This window comes from Phalangium opilio, unplaced genomic scaffold, assembly GCF_054372755.1.
Source record: "Phalangium opilio isolate 3A_F unplaced genomic scaffold, DU_Popi_V2 ptg000042l_1, whole genome shotgun sequence".
In the NCBI taxonomy this organism is placed as follows: Eukaryota; Metazoa; Arthropoda; class Arachnida; order Opiliones; family Phalangiidae; genus Phalangium; species Phalangium opilio.
The window spans coordinates 3,555,517-3,576,060 of NW_028324166.1; the positions used below are offsets into that span (position 1 = coordinate 3,555,517).

Consider the following 20,544-nt stretch of genomic DNA (forward strand, 5'->3'; position numbering starts at 1 on the left):
ACGTCGTTAAAATCGATCTGTTTATAAAAACAGTGTCTTTGAATGTTAATTATAGAAACACACGTTATGGGAAAATATATTTCATTGTCATATGACAAAAATATAAAGAATAACGATTCCATGAACATTTCGTCGTATTGTAACTTACAATTTCCAAACGCGTGAAATATCCTTTCCAAATGCTGGGAAAGTTCAGCAAAAAAAGGACATACGTTATGGAAAAATATATTTTATAAACATACAATTGACAAAAATAAAAAGAATAACGATTCCATGAACATTTCGTTTTATTGTATCTAACAATTTCCAAACATGTGAAGTATCCTTTCCAATTGCGGGGAAAGTTCAGCAAAAAAGTTTCTAAATTGTATAATTAAAGGGTCTCTAAAGAAGTCGGCGGACCGTTGGAAATATTTTTTGAAAACGTCGTTATTGACGTCACAATCCGGGGGGGGGGGTGAGCAAAACGAAAGTCTTTCCTTCTAGCAAACGCAGCGGGGGTCTCGGACTCTCGCGGGTCAGAACTGGGGAAAAGCCGAAGCAGGGCGGATCACAACCAATCACAAGAGAGGGGAGGATGGGTCGGGTGAGATTTTTACCTCTCCGTGTGACGTAGTCCAGGAGAGGTTCTGTAACGGCCGTGTCTGTGTGTGTGTGTGTGTGTGTGTGGGGGCGTGTGTGTGTGTGTCTGTCTGTTGTTATTGACTTACACCCCAGGGGACCGTGTTCGCAGTTTCCGAATTGAAGCAAATGTGTTCGCTATTTCCGGACCGTATTCACAGTTCCCGGAAATTTCAAAACTCGAATCTATCCCCAAATCAACTGGCCACTATTACTTCATCTGACTAGTCAATTGTCTATTCTACATGAATACCAATCCGTACTTATTGGTTTCAAACACCACCATTTTGTGGTCTTTGTCCATTCCACATAGACACCAGTCTGTACTTACTGGCTTCTATCACCATCATTTTCTGGTCTTTGTTTTTGTCCATCCCACATGGACACCAGATTGTACACCTAGCATCTAACACCACCATCTTCTGGTCTTTGTTTTGTCCATCCCACATGGACACCAGTCTGTACACCTGGCTTCTAACACCACCATCTTCTGGTCTTTGTTTTTGTCCATCCCACATGGACACCAGTCTGTACACCTGGCTTCTACTCCTTAAGGTTAAGACATACGCGGCGATCGGCCAGGGTTACGAGAAACGTCCGGCCTCCCAATGGTGGGGCTTCCACCAAAGGTTCACGCAATTGCGCTGTTCTTATCCATAGCTGCGATTCGACACCCTTATATACTACCTATTTGATGAAGGCGAAGCAACCGGCGTATGCTTCATTTCAAACGCCAATATTAGTCAAGTCTCTCAAGAATAATTAATTGTTCTTTTTCAAAACGATGTAACGCTCAATAAGGCGAACAACTATCGAAGAAAATATTTAATATTAATTATATTTATTTTAATATTTAAGATAATCATGTCTCTCAACTCAAAATTAATACGGAAAGGGTAAAACAGCAGTCTATGTGTTTGTCTATATGTGTCCGTCCGTTGTAACACTAGTGCGCTGCGTTAGAAGTTCGTTTTGTTTTGATGTGTAAAGAAATCCTTCAGAACCTTAATATTCCCGTTTTCCATAATATAAAATGAATATGTGGAAATATTTTTCGTAATTATGATGCATTTAGTACTTTTGTAGCTTTAAAGCTCCGTTTCATTTTGATATTCCAAAGATTTTGTTTAATATTATTATTTAAAATGGATGTTTATATATTACTTAAGCTATACTACATTTGTTTATAGCATAATCCTTTCTAAAGTCACAGTGAATACAAGCACAACGCTGCTATGTTGGTCAAATGAACTTTTATTTGTCAATAGGCCTAGTGAACCAAAAAGTAAACGTTTGGGTTTGGGTTTGGTTTTCGTTTCTGTATGCAGAGACATTAACGGTTCAGAGTGAGCCGAAAGTTAAATACACTTTTAAATAATTAGGCTTAGCGCTGAGCTAGCGCGGTCTTCAAAGAAAATAGTCGGCTTTTTGGATAACGTGACGTAATACGCGTAGTTCTCAGCTTGGCGAAAAAACCATGGAGTAATTAATACAAATAGCTTTATGGGACTATAGCTATTTAATTGGCGTGAAACCAGTTGATCACGCGAGAATTTTAAGAGATATGTTATTTTCTAATTTTAATTATAAAAGTTGTTATCTATCTCTATAAATATGTTATCCTACAATTTTTGTTAAGCCTTGGTACCTTGCACGCTTTATTGCGCTAGCGTCATTTATAAAACGCCGATGACCGGAGAAAAGCTATGACGACAGAGCTCACCGGTAAACATTTCCAAAATCAGCTGTCTTTTTTGGTGAGCTCTGCTGAACGCAGCCCAGACCAGTGAAAGGTCTGATCGTAATCGGATAATAGCTTCGTGTTTTCATGCTTTTTATGGTACGCATTTACTTTCAGTGTGTGTAGCCACAAATAAGCTTTGGTGTTATGTAACGTTAACAGTCATGTTGTTAAACTAAGAAAATCGTTGAGGTGAAACGAGAGGATAGTGTTTACATGCCAACCCTGTTGTGAATATGGCTTTGAACATAGAGGGTATACAGTTGAGGAGTAGAAAATTGGGCCTTTACAAACAGGTAAAGGTAATATCCCTCCAAAGTTTTATCTCTTCATTTCCCGTTTTTCCCCCATCGGATGATTTTAATGTGTACAAGTATATCATTATTGGATGTAAAATGTCGTCTGATTTACAGTAAATTTGCTATGCTTTGTATACTGCTTTAATATTTCATAAATTTTAACTTAAGAAACATTTCCACATCTGGGTAAATAAGTTTGTAAGTAGTCGTCTTGACTCGGAGAGGTAATATTTTGGTTTTCCCAACTTGTTTAAAAAAAGAAATTCAACGGTCCGCCGACCTCTTTAGAGTCCCTTTAATGTTTCGATACTTTTGCAAAGCACGATTTAATAAAATGTGGCAGCAGAATTTCGAGTATCAATATTAATATAGAGTGCTGTCAGAAGCGCCGGTGTGACGTCACCCATGCTGTTTTCCCATAAAGAAAAAACGGTAACTGTCATGGCCGCCCATTGCTAAAGGCAGACTCGTGACGTTTAACCTTGGATCTGACGTCACAACTGACAGCACTCTATAGAAAACGCGTAACCACAGGCCAACAACCGAAAGGCAAGTTGAGTGTCCATCAAGGTTACCGAAGCTATATCTCGCAGACCTCTTTAGAGTCCCTTTAATGTTTCGATACTTTTGCAAAGCACGATTTAATAAAATGTGGCAGCAGAATTTCGAGTATCAATATTAATATAGAAAACGCGTAACCACAGGCCAACAACCGAAAGGCAAGTTGAGTGTCCATCAAGGTTACCGAAGCTATATCTCGCAGAGGTTTGACCCATTTCGATTTCGACATCTTGTAAGACGGTATCAGCAAAGTGTTTTCCACACACTTAGTTTCGTAAAATATAGACGTGCTGTAATTTACCAGAAATAATTTGAAATATCGTCGATTTCGAGCGCCCGTACTACAGTACCATAATTACTAATAGGGGTAATTATGACAGTACTTACTGATAATTTATAATTTCCGAAATCTGTGGGTCATTTTTGGCCGCACGACTCATTGAAATGAACATTGGTATTGGTAAAATGTCGCCTTTGCTATAAAATATCTTATTTTCTGCAATATCTTCAGTATCTATGAAGATATGGGCTAACTTTAAGATGAAGTCGTCAACAAATAAAGTCCAATCCCCCGCCACTACTTTTTCCCATAGTTCCGAACCAACACAATCGATATAATTTCCGAGTTTCACTCGATTCGATACTTCGTCACCGGAAAATCTGGACACCTGTCACACATAGTGAAACATATTTTAGAATTAGTTCATGGCATGCAGGGATAGATGCAATTTATGGGAAAAATTATCGGTCACTTTATTGAAGGTCAAATCAAGCTTAGAGGTCACTACGCTGATAAACTGTGTTCGGTTATCGAAACGAAGAAGAGACCAGACCGATATAGACAAGCGCTTACGTATTCTTTCAAAACGTAATAGACGCTCGATCCACTCAAAACCCACATGGGTGTCTTGATTTTCAATCTCCAATCGTCCAAAATATCAATGAACAAGTAGTTGACGGAGTAAACGTCCGATTTGAAAGTACAAGAGATAACGGCCCCCAAAAATAACGCTCCTAAAATCCAGGAACCGCAAGCCAATCTCCAAGATATGTTTCTAGAGGTTTTCGCGATTGCTGACGTATGGATAGTAATATTTACAAATATTGTCGAATATTTTAAAGCCTGAACTTACGCTCGTAAAAATAAATGAAAAAGAGGTCCCACATTTGTATCAACATGGCGCAAATTCCTTTGGCGATAGAGATCCCGCCCCATTTGGTCGTAATAAGCGCAATGATGATAATGAAACCGAATAGAAGTTCCAACACCTGCAATTTATAACGCAACTGCCTTAAACCGTAAAGAAGGTAACAGGCGTGTGATTTTTACCAATGTATCGCCTTGAAGAAAATCAAAGGAATAGCTATCACTGGCAAGCGGGGGCGAACTCAAAATGAAAACGTTCGCTTCAAACATGACCGTGGATGGAAACCATCCTTCAAAGTTAGTTATGTGTTGTAAAGAAACTCCATGATATACCATATGCGAATTGTCCAATTTCTGAAGGTTTGAACACATAAAGAATTTAAAAATGGAGGTAATAACGTGGCTAACAAGCTAAATTCCTCACCTCTGGATCGTTCAATGATCCGTTATCGTCAAAAATATCGGTTTGAGCAAAGAGAAGTAATTTAATGCTACAACCCAAGAAACGCAATTTTGTAAAACAGACCAATTGTAAACACGTACGGTTAACTTACGAAACATTCGATGAACGTTCAATAAACGGTAAAAAGAAATCAATAATCGCTTGCGAATAATCTAAAATAGAAGCTTCCTAAACGATCAAATAAAACACTTTAATAAAATAGTTTTAGCGCAAACATACTTTTATTTTACCTCGATAAAGGAAACACGAATTGTTTTCATTCTTGAACAAATAGTAGAAATTTGGTTCGGTAATAACACCTTCGAGTTATGGTTGTCGAGAATGGTTGGGATTGAAAATACACTATTTCAAAATGTTTTACTACGTTGAATTCCAAACTGTTTTAGCATAACGCGCGCTGCGTTTAATCGTGACTCTGTGTTGTATTTTGGTTGTATAGATTCATGGTTTAATCGATAGTGCTACAATAAACTAATTATTACCATAGTTTCTTTCTCGAATATTATAAGTGGACGGCCCATTTCGTGTTTGACTTTAATTATGATACTGGACGGTGTCCAATAAAATTATATCATTTTCAGCTGCATTTGGGCGAATAGATGGATTCTAAAATTATCTTGGAACGAATCAACTTGTTTTACGATGGGTTTAATGTTTATGTCAACTTCATAAAGGTGCCAGGTATGTGATGCGTGTTTCTCGCTGAACGCAGCCAACAACGCGACTAAAATCCGTTGAAAGTGACCGTCTACAATTTAAGTAATCATCTATTGTCGCAATTAACTGCCATGCTACATTCATAACGATAATAAAGGAACGTGTCTGTTTTCTAAATAACCCGATTCTCCTGTTGCATGCATTATCCCATGAAAATTATTTCTCATTATACATGGCATCGATGGCATCTATAGCCAAATGCTGGGAGTTGTGAACGAAGTATATTTTTTTCATCTATGAAATTTTGATTATAGTTTACCCCTTAATTTCGGTAGCTAGAGCGTTAATGAATTAAATATGAGCAGAGTTTGTTTATTAAGTACTTGTCTTAGGAGTATTAAAAAAATTCCCAAGCTTTGCAATTTTAACACTCCAAAATGTGATTAGTAATCAATGTATGCCTAGAAAAATTTTAGAATTGACTGTAAAAAGACTCCAGTAATTTCTTAAGAAACAAAGCCTTAGCTTCTGATAAAAAGGGAGCGGGCGAAGGGGTGAAAATCTCCACTTTTAAACGTCAGGCCACGCTTAGCCAATCAGGCGCATTATCCCACTTGTCCTTCACTCTGTCGCCATTTTGGCGGAAAGGGGTGGAGATATTTTAAACCACACCCCTTTGGCCTCTAACTATCAGTGTGTGTTTAAATCAGTAAGAAACATGGCCGACGAGGCGAATATTCCCGCCCATATTCTGAATTTTTGTTCTAGAGATGGCGGAGCAATATGACGATAATTCAAAACCAAGGCTTTCTTTTTCAGTCTGTAAAGCTAAGTAGCGTAACAAATGTAGTTTTTATATCATTATCAATTTCATTTTGTCAAATTAACTATTATTTTTGGAATTGAATGCATTCTTTGCGAAAGTAATTACAATCGTCAATATTTCCAGTATGCTAAGGAGGGACATACTACATAAACTAAAAATTGCGATCTTTTCCTTCGCAGATAATGAGCTTTCTGTATGTATAATGTAAATAAACATATAAATTGAAAAGGTATACGGGATTTACGAGAGGTATTTCTGTGGGCGCTGCCATAACCTGTCGGCGGCCTTTAGTTTGTGGCTGACATTCCCTGTCGTCGAACGCGCTCCATAGCCTTGGAAGAACAACTCTCCAAAAAGGGGGCGGTAACCTCGTAAGTCCCGTATATGGCCACAAGCACATTTAACGCAAATGCCGCAACAGAGAGATCTATAAACTCTTTTCGCGGGAGGGAAGAAAGCCCTTGATCTCTGCTTTTTCCCCGCCAAAATATGAACTTTATGTAGGCAACTATTCCCTATGGCGTATGACAGACAAAATAAGGATTAAAAAAAAGAAACACAAAATAGTGAAAAGCTGCTTTTCCACTTCAGAAATACACAGGGCTACTGGTAGCAAAGGTACCCGGTGTTTTGTCAGCCCGTCGGGACATTTTTTTTGGTTTCTGCCCACCATTTCCAAAAATGACGGAAAATTCTGAACACTTATAGATAGAAAATCGAAGGCCAAAAGCCATAACCCCTATACTAAATATTAGCGATATTCAAAGAACTTTATTTTTACATTTATGGCCACCATTTTTCAAGATGGCGGTGGAATTTAAAATTTTTTTAAGTGCGTGCCTACTACTTAAATGTAACGTCCCTGCAAAAGTTCAGCCTTCTAGGTAAAGCCGTTTGGGCTGGGCTTTGACTTATATAGCTATAGATAAGTTATGAGTGACTATTGAGTACTTCGGAGACACGCAAAAACATAAAAAAAAAGAAAAAAATAGAAACCGTGCTCTGTTGTTCCACGGTTACCATGGTAACGGCTACCCTACCACGAAAGTGCGTATTATTTCGTGCATAGCCTCTTTGCCTTGTTCATAATACTGTTTATCATCATTGAGTACAAAAAGCCGTTCAATATTGAATGCGTGATCAACGGCTTTGCGCCCTCTATCCTATTGATCTGCGCACAACCATGTCCAATAGGTTTTCAAAAATATTTGATCGGTTCTGGACTTCTGACTTGTGCAAAATTAAAACGTTTTCTTACCATTATTAATTTTAACTCGTCTCAAGTTGCAATTGCAATGCGTGAATTTGCAAAATTAATCACTGCCATTTTAGTTCAATCAAAATTTACTTTGATAAAAACTCCCGAAGGAGTGACTTTATTAAATTTTAATTAAATACAAAGTCACTTCTAATTAAAAAACAAAATTTCTCGCTAATACGAATTAGATATAAAACAAAATCACACACAAAAAATAATGCCAAAAAATTTTACGAAGACATTATAAAAACAGACTTAAAAATTAAAATATTTTTGGTTTCTCTTCAGATTAAAAAAAGGCACTGGGAGTATTCTCCTTTAGAGGTACATTAGTTTTTTTGGCTTTGGATTTGGCAGAGGCACTCGATTCGGCAGGCTTATATTTTTGAATAATCAAGCTTTGTTTGTAATTCATGTCCCTCAATTTTACATTTTCCTGCAAAAAACCACGCCATTTTAAATTAATTATAGTTAAGAATTTTAACTTAAAAATGGTAAACTAAAATTGTTCATAAAACTTTCAAAGATTCACTAATCCCCTTTTTAGAAAGAAGTAGGTAGAAATGCATTGGACTTACGGTTCGTAGGTCCCTTATTTCACTTTGCAATTGGCAAAGATATTGAATTTTCTGCTTATGATTACTATGTCCCATTGATTCCGAATACTTCTTTTGGAGTTCGTTCAATTGCTTAAGAGCCTGGTCTGTTTCATTGACTAACAAACTTCTTTCGTGAGCGTAAGCATCCAGCTGGTCCTGTAATCAAAAAGTATAGTAGTATCATATTCAATTATCAATTACGCGGATACATTTATTTAAATCCAATATTTAGTATTTGCTGTTCTTTCTGTGATAAGTTACCTTAAATGGTTCCACTTTTACCAAAAGCTCTTCATACAGATTCTTCCACCTAAAAACAAATTACGAAATTATAAGATCTACAATATAATGAACTATTTTGAATCGAAAGATAGTGTTGCCAGTCTTTTGTGAGTGCAATTCAACCTCTATCTACAACAGACTGAAAAGGTTGTAGTTCTATTTGATTCAATCATAAGACATGTTCCATAAGATTGTCACTGGTTACTGAGAGCTTGTCATGAAATGACATAAGTGATATTCTCGGTGAGGCGCTGCTGTCAAAGGCTTAGTTGACTAACCGAGTGTAGTCTATTCTCGCTTGTTGTTCTCGAACTAGCTCGAGCTGTAGGCCTAAGTCTCTAGCATTAAGTATAGGTAAAGTCAGATTCTCGGTGAGGCGCTGCTGTCAAAGGCTTAGTTGACTAACCGAGTGTAGTCTATTCTCGCTTGTTGTTCTCGAACTAGCTCGAGCTGTAGGCCTAAGTCTCTAGCATTAAGTATAGGTAGTTTCATACTTATGGAACATATCTTATAAACTTATTATTCAATTCATTCTATTTCAAAAACCTGAGATGCTCTCACTCACAGATTATTGGCAACCCAAAAGTATCACTTACTTTTCAAAGTCACCGGTCTTTTCCATGGCATTCTTCAATTCATCTTTCAAAGATTCAATTTCAACAGACTTGTGTTTAACTTCATTATTTTTCTCAATTAGTCTCCTCCACGTGTCATTAACTTTTTCCTCATATTCATTCATCTGTTTTGCAAATTTCTCAGTTTGCTTTTCGAGCTCATCTTTCAATACTTGATTTTCAACGACGAATCTTTGTAGCTCTTTCTCGTTTCGTCTCAAGGCGTCAATCTCCTCCAATAAGCAATTCCCTAAAACATCTTTCTGCGATACTACATCTTGAAGATTGCTTGTTTCTAAAATAAGTTCCGTGTTTTCGTCTCTTAATGTTTGTCGATCAGAACGGAGGTTGTTAATTTCAGTTGCCAGGCAAATCTCGGATTCTTTCAGGGTTTCAATCGTCGATTGCAAATTCGAGGAGTGTTTCAAGGTTTCTTCATATTTATTAACCGAAACTTCAATATCAGCTTGTAATTTTTCAATTTCACGGTCTTTCTCTTCAAGGGTTAATTTTAAATTAACCAAACAATCGTCTTGTTCTTTAATAAGATCCCCTTGTTTATCCAACTCAATTTTTAATGTTATATTATCGGAATGTTTAATTGTTATTTCGTTTTGTAATTCGTAGTTTTCGCGTGTTAATTGTTCTTTCATTTCTTGTAATTTATTGACTTCATCGTTCGCCATCGAAAATTGTTCTTCTAATTCCTGTTTTTCGTATTGAAGCTGTTGAGTTGTTTCAGCCTGTAGCTTCAGATTTAAACAGCGCCTTTCGAGCTCCAATAATTGGCAGTTCAAATCTTGAATTTCTTGATTAAGTTTCTCCTCGATTTGTTTTCGATCATTGAAAGAGTTTTCAAATTTCTCTTTCAAATTTGCGTATTTTTCCTCAGCCAATGTTTCATTTTGTTTCATCTCGTTTATCGTATCGTCGCGCTGTTTCTTAACTTCCCAAAGTTGACGCTTCAACTCCTCTTCTAAATCAATCTTTTCTCGAATTTGGTTACGATAATCTTCCATTTCAGTTGTTAAAAGTTCAATTTCATCATTGGCTTTTTGAGCATTATCTTCTTGTTCTATCTTCATTTTGGCAATTGATTCTTTCAGCGCAACATATTTTATCATCAATTGCTCTTCACTTTCACACTTTTGCGAAAGGTTACTCTTTAAAGTAAGAATTTCGTTACGAAGATTTGAAACAGTGTCATTGTGCTTATTGATTTGTTCTTGAACTGTTTCTTTCAACGCATCAAAAGACGACTGCTTTTCGCGAAGTTCAATTTCAGTGTTGATGACGCGAGTTTTCAATTGCTCAATTTTTTCGTCCTTTAGTTCAACGGTTTGTTTTAGTAAATTTCTTTCATCATTAATTTTGATAGCTTCTTCTTCGATGGTTAAAATTTGGCATTTCAGAGATTGTTTCAACGTATCGAACGAAGACTGATTTTCACGAAGTTCAATCTCATTGTTGATGACTCGAGTTTTCAATTGCTCGATTTCTTTGTCCTTGAGCTCAACGGTTTGTTCTAGTAAATGTCTTTCATCATTGATTTGGGAAACTTCGTTCTCGAGGGTTAGAATTTGGCCTTCCGAAGATTCTTTCAACACTTCAAACGAAGACTGCTTTTCTCGAAGTTCAATTTCATTGTTGATGACTCGAGTTTTCAATTGCTCTATTTCTATGTCTTTGAGCTCGACGCTTTGTTTTAGTAAATGTCTCTCATCAATACTTTGGGAAACTTCTTCCTGGAGTTTTGAAATTTGGCATTCCGAGGATTCTTTCAACGTATCGAACGAGGACTGCTTTTCTCGAAGTTCCATTTCAGACTTGATAACACGACTTTTCAATTGCTCAATTTCTTTGTCCTTGAACTCAACGGATTGTTTTAGTAAATGTCTTTCATCAATACTTTGGGAAACTTCTTCCATGAGTTTAGAAATTTGACACTCCGAGGATTCTTTCAATGCATCGAACGACATCTGCTTTTCACGAAGTTCTAAATCAGTGTTGACCACCTTAGTTTTCAACTGTTCAATATTTTCACTACCGAGATCAAGTGCCTCTTTTAATGAATGATTTTCTTCATATAGTTCAGAAATTTGTTCCTTGAGGGAGGTAGTTTGTCGATCGAAGTCATGAAGCGAAGACTGCTTTGTTCGAAGCTGCACCTCAGCCTCGATTGCTTGCGTTTTTAACTGCGCAACGCTTTCGATATTTTCGGCAACAACTTGTCTTAAAGACTGAATTTCGTCCCTAAATTTGGCTTCTTCATTCTGAACGCTTTCAGTAAGGTCATCTAAAGTTTTTTTCAACGTATGATAAGCATCGAACCAAGACTGTTTTTCTTGAACTTCAGTTTCCAATTTCATTTTGTACTGTTCAATATTTTCGTCTTTAACGATACTATTTTTGTTCAGAGAGCATATCTCTTCATTAAGCTCAGAAACCATTTTATTCAACTTAGAAACTTCAATCTCTAAAACACTATTCTGTTCCTGGAAATTTTCTTTCAGCGTACTGAAAAACGCCTGATTTTCCTGGAGTTCAGTTTTTAACTCCTGGTTTTTTAGTTCCTTTTCTAACATCTCTTTTTCGTAAACCACGAATTTTTCCTTAAATTGTTCGTAATCTTTAAGTTGTTCCATAAGCCTATAAATTTCGTCATCGGCTTTTGATAATTTTATCAACGCGGTATGTTTAGCTTCGATAAATTCGCGATTTTCAGGAGTTAACTGTTGCGTTGTCGAACACACTTGATCTTTTGTTACGGGACTTTTATCAATTGTAATGGATACCTTAAATAAATTGCTACTTAGAAATCCATGTAACAGCTACTGATACGATTAGAGATGTGAAATTACACTAATTTTTAAAAAATGGTAACTTACCGGGTAAATTACCGAAAAATTACCGGTAAATTACCGATTAAAATTACCGGTAAATTACCGATTAAAATTACCGGTAAATTACCGATTAAAATTTTGGAATTACAAAAATTACCGTAATTTATGGTATTTTATCTTTTAACAGGCTTATTACCTCGGTAATTTTGTAATTTTTCGGTAAATTACGGTAACATATAAATCGGTAATTTACGCGGTATTTGGTAAATTACCGGTAATTTACGGACGGTAAATTACCGACTCACATCTCTAGATACGAGTAATAATTTCTCCTTTAAAATAATTACATGTTTTTCTGCTGGTTGAATAGCTATGGATTGAGCATTATTGGTAATACCAGCAATGGCTGTGACTGAGCCTGACCTACTATTGATACGCTTAACCTTTGGGACAGGTGACGGAGATGGACTAAAGAATCTGAGCAAAGGTGATGAGCAACAATTCGGGGGAGATGAAAAAGACTGGCGCCTACAAAAAAATTATATTGGGAGTTAGTAACTTACATGAACAATGTTTCTACTCTTTATTATTATACAGTGTATTTCCAAAAAATGGTGGAATAGTTGTATGGGAGATTTTGACCCAAAGGTCACGGTAAAGACGATATAATTAGGGTTTTACTAAGCAGTATGCAAGGCCTGAACTATGGTTTACAAAATCAATTAAACTACTAATCATAGGAATCATTTTAAAATCTTAGCAATCATTTGGAAATTCAAGACAGTGCAGTCAGTGTTTAGTTCGGACTAACATAAGATTTCGAAACGTTTGAAATACTTAGAATTATCGTAACAAATCTGAATGAATTAGTTTTTAATTAAATACTAAAAATATGAAAATTCAGCCCAAGAAGCTAAAGGTGGAATTCATAAACGTCGGACGCAACGCAATTTAGTACAGGCAAAGGCAGGGCGTCGTGCGCAAAGTCCTGTCTTTTGCGCACGACGCCCTGCCTTTGCCTGCACTAAATTGCGTTGCGTCCGACGTTTATGAATTACACCTTAAATCTGTTATTTGAAAATCGAAAATATATCGCAAAATGAAAGTAAAATAGACACACTGTCTACTGGGGTTGAATTCTGGTTGAAAGTATGTGCGACTCGCGATAGGCGTTTGCTCAATTGAAACAGCAGTTAAAGGGTACGTCGTCATATCCTAGAGGATCGGTACCCACATACTCTTTTAATGTTAATAAAATTCACCTTAGGAAAAGCATGGGGGTTTTAACTGTATGGCTTCCTGCAAGATGTTGCCAGATATAATTTAAACCACTATAGATATTTCTTAGTTATGGCCGATATCGTTACTTAAATGATATGTCAATACCAATGCCGATATTGAAGTTTTACTGGAACCGAAATTATGTACCTCAAACCAATATAGCTGTTAAGGTGCCATACCAGTCACAGATACCAATATCATATAGGTTTGTGCCTATAAATTATTTCTTTTAACAAAGGACACGCATACATCTAAAACTTTCTTATTTTAAAATGGAATAAAAATATTTCGGTCCAAGATTTTTAAAGAAATCAATTGGAACTTTAAAATTCAAACCCTCCACTTCAAATGATAACAACCTTAACCCTAAACCGTACTTTAAAATGCAGAATATTTAACCACCCTGCATATTTTCTTACTTTTGCATTGCATATAGCGATGACTGCAAATTTCTCACTCTTTCTCGCAAAACGGCATTTTCCTTCTTAAGTTTCCTAATTTGGGAAAATCGAAACGTTTCAATCAGTACGCGAAATTTATCATTGATGATAGAGCAACTGAAATGTTCAACACAACACATTCTTTCGAGTAAAAATGTAATTACTCTATCAATTCATTGGACGGTTCATCAAAAACGGGTACATTTTCATAGTCCGAAGGCAATCGTTCCTATTTGTACGAAAGAACAAGATATTAGGGATATAAGCTGTCATCGTAAATGGCAAATTGAAAACTTTTATTTTTGAAAGTTTGCTAGAACGCGTTCAACATAAAATATTATCTCCCATTTTGATTACAGGGTTCATACAACTTTGGGAAAACAAATTTCCCTGAGATTTCCGGATTTTTTCCCCATATACTTCCCTGAATTTTCCAGGTTTTTCCTATGGAGCAAATGTTAACGAAGGAGGGGGAGGGGAAATATGACTATAACATACTCAAAGGACATCCCCGTATCTCTAATATAACCAGAGTTATGAGCCTCCAAAGTTTAGTGTAATGTTAATCCTATGAAGGGTATGTTTATGAACATTCCGCGGCCCCTATTTGACGCAAATTTCCCTGAATTTTCCCTGAGGTTTTTGTCAACTATTTATTTCCCTGATTTTTCCAGGTTTTCCCGGTTTTCCAGGTTTGTATGAACCCTGTTGATGTTACTGCTAAAAATTAAATGATCACTACTAGCAAATTACAGCAACTTGATTCGAACAAAATTTGTATCCGAGGCAACAAACCTTGACTTTCTTTCTAGCCGATTTGGAAATTGAGGACACGGAAGACGTATTTGAGCTGCGACTTCGTTGGGAAGAACGCGAAAGAGTTGTACTTGTAACTTCTGCAGGTTCTTCAGAAATTAATATTATATTACATTGCATTAAAAAAAGGCTTAATTCCATATTGCAAATAATTTAAGTTCACTACCATTTGGAACGCTTTTAAACCGTTCACTTTTCTCAAAAACAGCGCCTGGAACTTTGGGTTCTAGTTTAGGGTCGTACGATCCAACACCTGGAGCACACCCTGTTTGAAATTTTAAAATGAATGAAGTATCCCGTAATTGACAAATGATTTCTGTATTTTATTTTAAGTGTTTCGTATACACCATTTTTGCGAGATGATACTGATAATGAAATGCCCAACATAGAAGATGTCTTTTATTCAAAAGAAAGTCTCGGCTGTCAGTTAACTCCACAGTCTTCATCCCTCGACTATGAAAGCATTTAGGGGCATTTGTATAAACTAAACTACAGCCGACACTTTTTCCTTTAAGACAGCCTAAAATCTTCCAGGCGTTCACTATGAAGCGTATAATACGTAATATGAGATAATAATAGGCCATAAATGACGTCAAAATTTATTTAAATGGGAAAGAAAATCTTACGACCTCAACATATTTCCGTTTATTGGCGATAGGTGGCGTTATTAGCGTTTCCAACTTAGTTTCGTAACTTCCTCTGGTCCAAAACCAGTTTATTAATTGCTTGGACTAGTTTTTTAATTCAAAAAAGTAGGGGTTACTGGTCCTCGGGACCAGTTTATTAATTACAAATCTATAGGAGAACAAAGGCTGGGACCACTCCGGAGACCAGTTTATAGGGTGTTTCCGCCAGAGTAAAAAGGGGGAAGAAATAGGGGCGAAAAACCGGTTTTCAGGGGGTGTCAACATTGCGTCCTATCGTGGCCAGAGCGGGCAGCCGGCAAGGGGAGAGGAAAGGGGGAAGGTAACTTGACGTCACGCGCAAAGGCCCTATTATTTCGGACGCTAGAGGGGGTCAGTGGTCCCAAGGACTAGTTTAAAAAATATCCTTATTTCCCAGACTGGTTCCGAAACTGGTTCTATGCCGACATAAAGCGGTTAAAACAGCGCCATCTATCGCCAATAAACGGAAACATGATTCGTTTCCGTCCCCCCTTCCCCCCCAAAAAAAACCAACGGAATTTAAAGTCTTTTTTTTGGCCTATTGCCTCTACTCTGTCTATAGACGCTCTAGTTGGGTTGAGAAAAAACGAAGAGGGTCTTGATAAACAAACCACTATCAATAATTTTCAACCGAATGCGGTATATGATGATTGTTTCAAAGTAATGGGTCAAACCAATTGTCAAGCTAGAGCTTGGGGTTAGACCAGAACATTACTTGCCTTCTTTATAAACAGATTAACCTTAAATATTGCCAATTTATAGCCACACATAAAGGGGTACCCAGATTTCAGTCATTTAGCACCCCCTTAAGGTAATGGCAGAAAACGGAGGGCTTTAGGCAATGATGGGCCCATTATACAGGGTTAAAAATATTAGAAATAGAGCCAATTCGGCATTTAATTTAAATTCAGTGCCCTCAGTCTAGATTGCAGGCAAAATTTTAAAACCTGGCTTTTCTAAACTCCTTAAAATTATCAATCATACACAAAGGTTAAGACATTTTCAAGTCTATGGGCTACAAGTTCAACAAACTAATAATAATAATACTTTTATTTAGTAACAGACGTTACAGGCAACCACAGAAGGCCTAGGCCTGTAAAGTGTGGTTACCGGGACAGATACACGGAAAACGACAAATAAAACTTAAACTTAAATTATAATATTATAAATAAATACAAACAAAGAGATATGGTTCAAAGAGTTATATTACCGATATTCTCATTAAACCGTTTTACTTTGGCTTTAGGGAACATTTTACGGCGAAAGTATAAAAGGAGTTCACGCTCGCTGGACGATTATTACTAAACTAAGTTAAACTAATTTTTAATCTAATGATTAAATCCATATCGTAGACTGTCGAATGTCGACTCTCTTCACCGCTCACAAGGCAGCAAAAAATTTTGAAAACAACAGCCTGCAATTTGATTGGTTGAAATTTTAATGCAGACGAATGTTTCATTCTGTCGTGTGGCGCTGACCATGGTGCTGTGGAGAACGGAGTACATTTTACTACTAGTTTGTGGGAAAAGTACAAAGGTTAATAGTTTGAAATTTTCATGCCCTAATATTAATATTTTTTAAGTTTGAACTTTGGAGTTCTCGCACTACTTACCACTTACCAGTTGGGTAAATGAATACCAAGCCCATGCTCTTTCACATCATAGCCCACTGGATCACGCTGGCTGTAAGTTAGAGACACAGTGTCGTCTGCACTAATTTCGTATTTTTTTTTTGCAAAGAGCATTAAAACTGTTTGTTTATAGCGAAAAATTAAAACTTTTAGCAAGGTATATTATATCTCCATCTAGCGAGAGTTCTTTAGATATATGATTACACTAGCTGCCTGTTACCCGCGGCGTCGCTCGCGTGTAATAAGTACTTCCATCAAAATGATATAAAGAATGGGTAGATTTTACCGACGACTAATATTTTTGTAGCACCCTAGGAGCGAGGGCACTCGGCGTTGCCCGTCAGCCCGTCGGGATGCATTTTTTATTATTTTTCACGCGGACATTATTCTATGAAGAAGGGTTTTAAGTTTTTGGCCGCCATTTAAAAAGATGGCAACAAATCGAACCCGAAAGACCATATTCTACCCGCCTATAGGTCAAAGGAAACCAGTGTACTAAATATTGGCGAAATCGTTTGAAACGCGCGGACTCTGTTGCATAGAGAAGATTTTTTACATTTCTGGTCGCCATTTTTTAAGATGGCGGTGGATTGGAAAAATCTTTCTTAGTACGCGCCTACTACTTATGAGTAACGTTCCTGCAAATTTTCAGCCTTCTAGGGCAAGCGGTTTGGGCTGGGCGTTGATTATCAGTCAGTCAGGACTTTGATTTATATAGATAGAGATGGGAGGCTTCTCTGAACTTATCTTAACCCCCTTATTGAGATAAATTTTTTGTCCCTCTACTTACACCTACACGATTAAACAATCAATTCATATCATTGCAACCTAAACATTACCTTCTTAAATAGGTGTGTTAAAACAATGACTTCCATGGAAGATAATCATGAAGATGGCGAAGAATTTGAGGAAGAAGAAGTCCTTATCGTAGCAGAAATTTCAGGAATAATTGACAAAGGAATGTTAAATCTTGAAAACCAAATTTGCAAAATACTGGGATTAGAAACCGAAGAACCAATGTTGCAAATTGGAGATTTGTTCTTTTCCGGTGACCATGATGAAAGTGTTGGCACCTTAGTTCTATTGAAAGAAGTCTCGGAAGAATCCGAAGATTCCAAAAAACTAGAGTATTACGATCAGACAACCAAGAAAATTAAATTTAAACGAGTGTTTTTAAAAGAGAGAGAATGTACTGATGTTACGCAAAACTTAACTAGTGGTGTGGAGCAAACATAATAAATTGGTGTTCATATTTCATGCATTTTGTACTGTAATCACAACCCATTAAAATCAATAAATCATAATAAACCCTTGGTCAATTTTATATTACTTGATTACTGGCGAATTTTTAAGGCTAGTATCCATGAGTATCATGGCAAAGTGTGGTTCTGTTGGCGTCCCTTATAGTTAGTGGACAAAGGGGTGAAAATATCCCCCTTTAAACGTCATGACTCTGCTTAACTAATCACATACATTCCCCCACGAGCCTTCCACTCTGTGAAGTTTGCCGCCAAGGGGAGGAGCCATATTAAACCACACCCCCCTGGCCTCTCTCTATTGGCCATTTCGGAAATTACATACTGAGAAACCAATACACAGGGGTGAGGCCGCCATTGTGGTATCTCGGAGCCTCCGAAATGAACTAGGCCCATGCATGTCAAATTTTATGTGGGGAAATATCCAGTTTGTTAAGGAAAATAATTTATAATTTATAATAATAATAATGTTGTAACGGGGAGCCCGTTACAAGAGTTCACCACTAGGGGGAGCGACATAATCGATACCAGGGATTCCCGCTAGACGGCCCAGGAAGCTAAACGTTAGACCTGTCGTCTGCTCGAGAGCCGGGATTGGCCGATCACCGGGGGCCCGAGGGGATATAATCAGAAGCCGATTAGGCTTTACACATGAAGTACGTAACATGTGCCTGGGGGAACTACACGATATTCTCTGAGCTCCTAGGAAAGAACCTCCCCTTACGCGGAGGGAAATAGTTCAGTAACGCGGCTCCTTCGGATCCATTCGATCCTTCCGTCTAAAGAACCGATTTACCTCGTACCTAAATTCGAGAACTACTATAGAGACTGAGTAGGGTGTCTAAAATATTCTTTAGATAAAACTATTCACAATATCAAAGATTATTTGGGAGTAAGGCGTTAAAATGTTATCAATCTGGGTAGCTTTTGCTTGGACTATTTAAGACGCCGTACATCTGTTTTTTAACGAGGTATTTTTCTGCTCTCGCCGTTACGGCAAGCCCGGCCGCCGGCGGCTCGAAATGGGCCGCTCGGCCTCAGCCGCTGATATCTATCCAAGGCTTAGTGTAGTTTTCGTGTCTAATTCTATTCGCAGAGCTATATTTATGTTGAAATTTAAAGAAAATCTTATAATATTTAGTTGTTATCAATCTGGGTAGCTTTTGCTTGGACTATTTAAGACTCCGTGCATCTGTTTTTTAACGAGGTATTTTTCTGTTCTCGCCGTTACGGCAAGCCCGGCCGCCGGCGGCTCGAGATGCGCCGCTCGGCCTCAGCCGCTGATATCTAGCCAAGGCTTAGGGTAGTTTTCGACTTTTCGTGTCTAATTTTATTCGCAGAGCTATTTTTCTGTTGAAATTTAATGAAAATCTTATAATATTTAGTTGAAGACCTAGTAAATGTCTCAAAAAATTTCGAAACTTGAGCTTTAAAACGTTAAATATTTTATAACGACTACGAACGATACCGCAAACTCGCCTTCCCGGGCTTCCCGGTTATGGCGACGGCGAGGTAGAGTCGAGGTCCCATGCAAGAAAATAGTAATATCCGTCGCCTATTGGTCTGACATTAAAGAGGTTATCTATGGTTAGGGGGCTCATGATTGGTTAAAAGCTTTTTTGTTCGTCTGCTTAGTTTTTACTTCGGGAATATCATGAAATCAATGGCCAAAGCTATGGAAAAGTGGGACTTACGTACTTTATGTGTGAAGCATAATCCGCTTTTGATATAATTCAAAGGTAGCCCAGGAATCAGGGCAGTTGGAGCGGTACCGGGATCAAGATCAGTTAATACCTTTTGTTATATAAATTAGCTTTATTTACTTGTTTAAATGTTATTTATTTGTATATATAAATTAACCGGTTTTCTATATTAATAAATTTATTGAATTAAGTGACACTACGTAGTCGTGTGTTTTCGGGAATCAGCGATAGCGCGCGATTACAATGTGTACGAGATGGCGCTTATATTACCGTTGTGACAGGGGTCTTCCTTAAATTATCGTTGATATTTTCGGGGTCAGTCATAAAATTTTTATGATAGAGAAAAGTTTCATCCTAAAATTAACGTAAATGTTTTTGGGCTATTCACTTTTTATTGAATATTTCGGTTAGATTGTATTGATGACCACAAAATAAATTATTTCAATTAAAATAATTCAGTAAGAGTAATAAAAACGTACACTTACAATCCGCGACCTTGGCCCAAATACTTAAGCAGTCGACAGGGTCACGGGGTGGAACTTTGTTTATTTTACGGTAATATAAGCGCTCCCAAGCGTAAAACCACGGCGAACTAAATTGGTTAAAAAAATATTCTCGCTTCACAACACGCATGGGCCTAGTTCATTTCGGAGGCTCCGCCTCAACCCTTCGACTATTTGAGCATCTAGTGGCAATTGTTTCAACTAAACCGCCACGGACATTTACTTTACGATAACAGTAATGATATTAGGTGTTAGCCAATGCCCTACCGTTCATGTTGGCCACGCTGAACGAGGAAAGCCTACAATGTTCCATAACTGAAAAATTTCATGTAAAACAAA

The 20,544-nt window shown here is 37.3% G+C and overlaps 3 protein-coding genes across 3 annotated transcripts; 1 reads left to right on the forward strand and 2 right to left on the reverse strand.

Annotated features, from left to right (window-relative positions):
• Positions 1-2,925: 2,925 nt before the first annotated feature.
• LOC149678427 (uncharacterized) lies at positions 2,926-5,046 on the reverse strand. The gene is made up of 8 exons (XM_089837144.1): positions 4,924-5,046; positions 4,794-4,860; positions 4,553-4,723; positions 4,356-4,491; positions 4,076-4,296; positions 3,610-3,890; positions 3,257-3,512; positions 2,926-2,941 (listed from the first exon to the last, which is right to left on the reverse strand). Exons 3-7 carry the CDS (start codon positions 4,703-4,705, stop codon positions 3,272-3,274), a joined length of 1,032 nt encoding a protein of 343 aa, XP_089693270.1. The 5' UTR covers positions 4,706-4,723; positions 4,794-4,860; positions 4,924-5,046; the 3' UTR covers positions 2,926-2,941; positions 3,257-3,271.
• Positions 5,047-7,641: 2,595 nt separating this feature from the next.
• Positions 7,642-16,509, reverse strand: LOC149678428 (uncharacterized). Its single transcript, XM_089836385.1, has 10 exons — positions 16,324-16,509; positions 14,615-14,713; positions 14,428-14,537; positions 13,797-13,861; positions 13,612-13,686; positions 12,259-12,439; positions 9,051-11,863; positions 8,434-8,482; positions 8,152-8,328; positions 7,642-8,009 (listed from the first exon to the last, which is right to left on the reverse strand). The coding sequence occupies exons 1-10, from the start codon at positions 16,364-16,366 to the stop codon at positions 7,863-7,865; spliced, it is 3,759 nt and encodes a 1,252-aa protein (XP_089692511.1). The 5' UTR covers positions 16,367-16,509; the 3' UTR covers positions 7,642-7,862.
• A 282-nt stretch (positions 16,510-16,791) lies between these two features.
• On the forward strand, positions 16,792-18,067 carry LOC149678429 (general transcription factor 3C polypeptide 6). Its single transcript, XM_089836390.1, has 2 exons — positions 16,792-16,900; positions 17,595-18,067. Exon 2 carries the CDS (start codon positions 17,608-17,610, stop codon positions 17,977-17,979), a length of 372 nt encoding a protein of 123 aa, XP_089692516.1. The 5' UTR covers positions 16,792-16,900; positions 17,595-17,607; the 3' UTR covers positions 17,980-18,067.
• Positions 18,068-20,544: the final 2,477 nt, after the last annotated feature.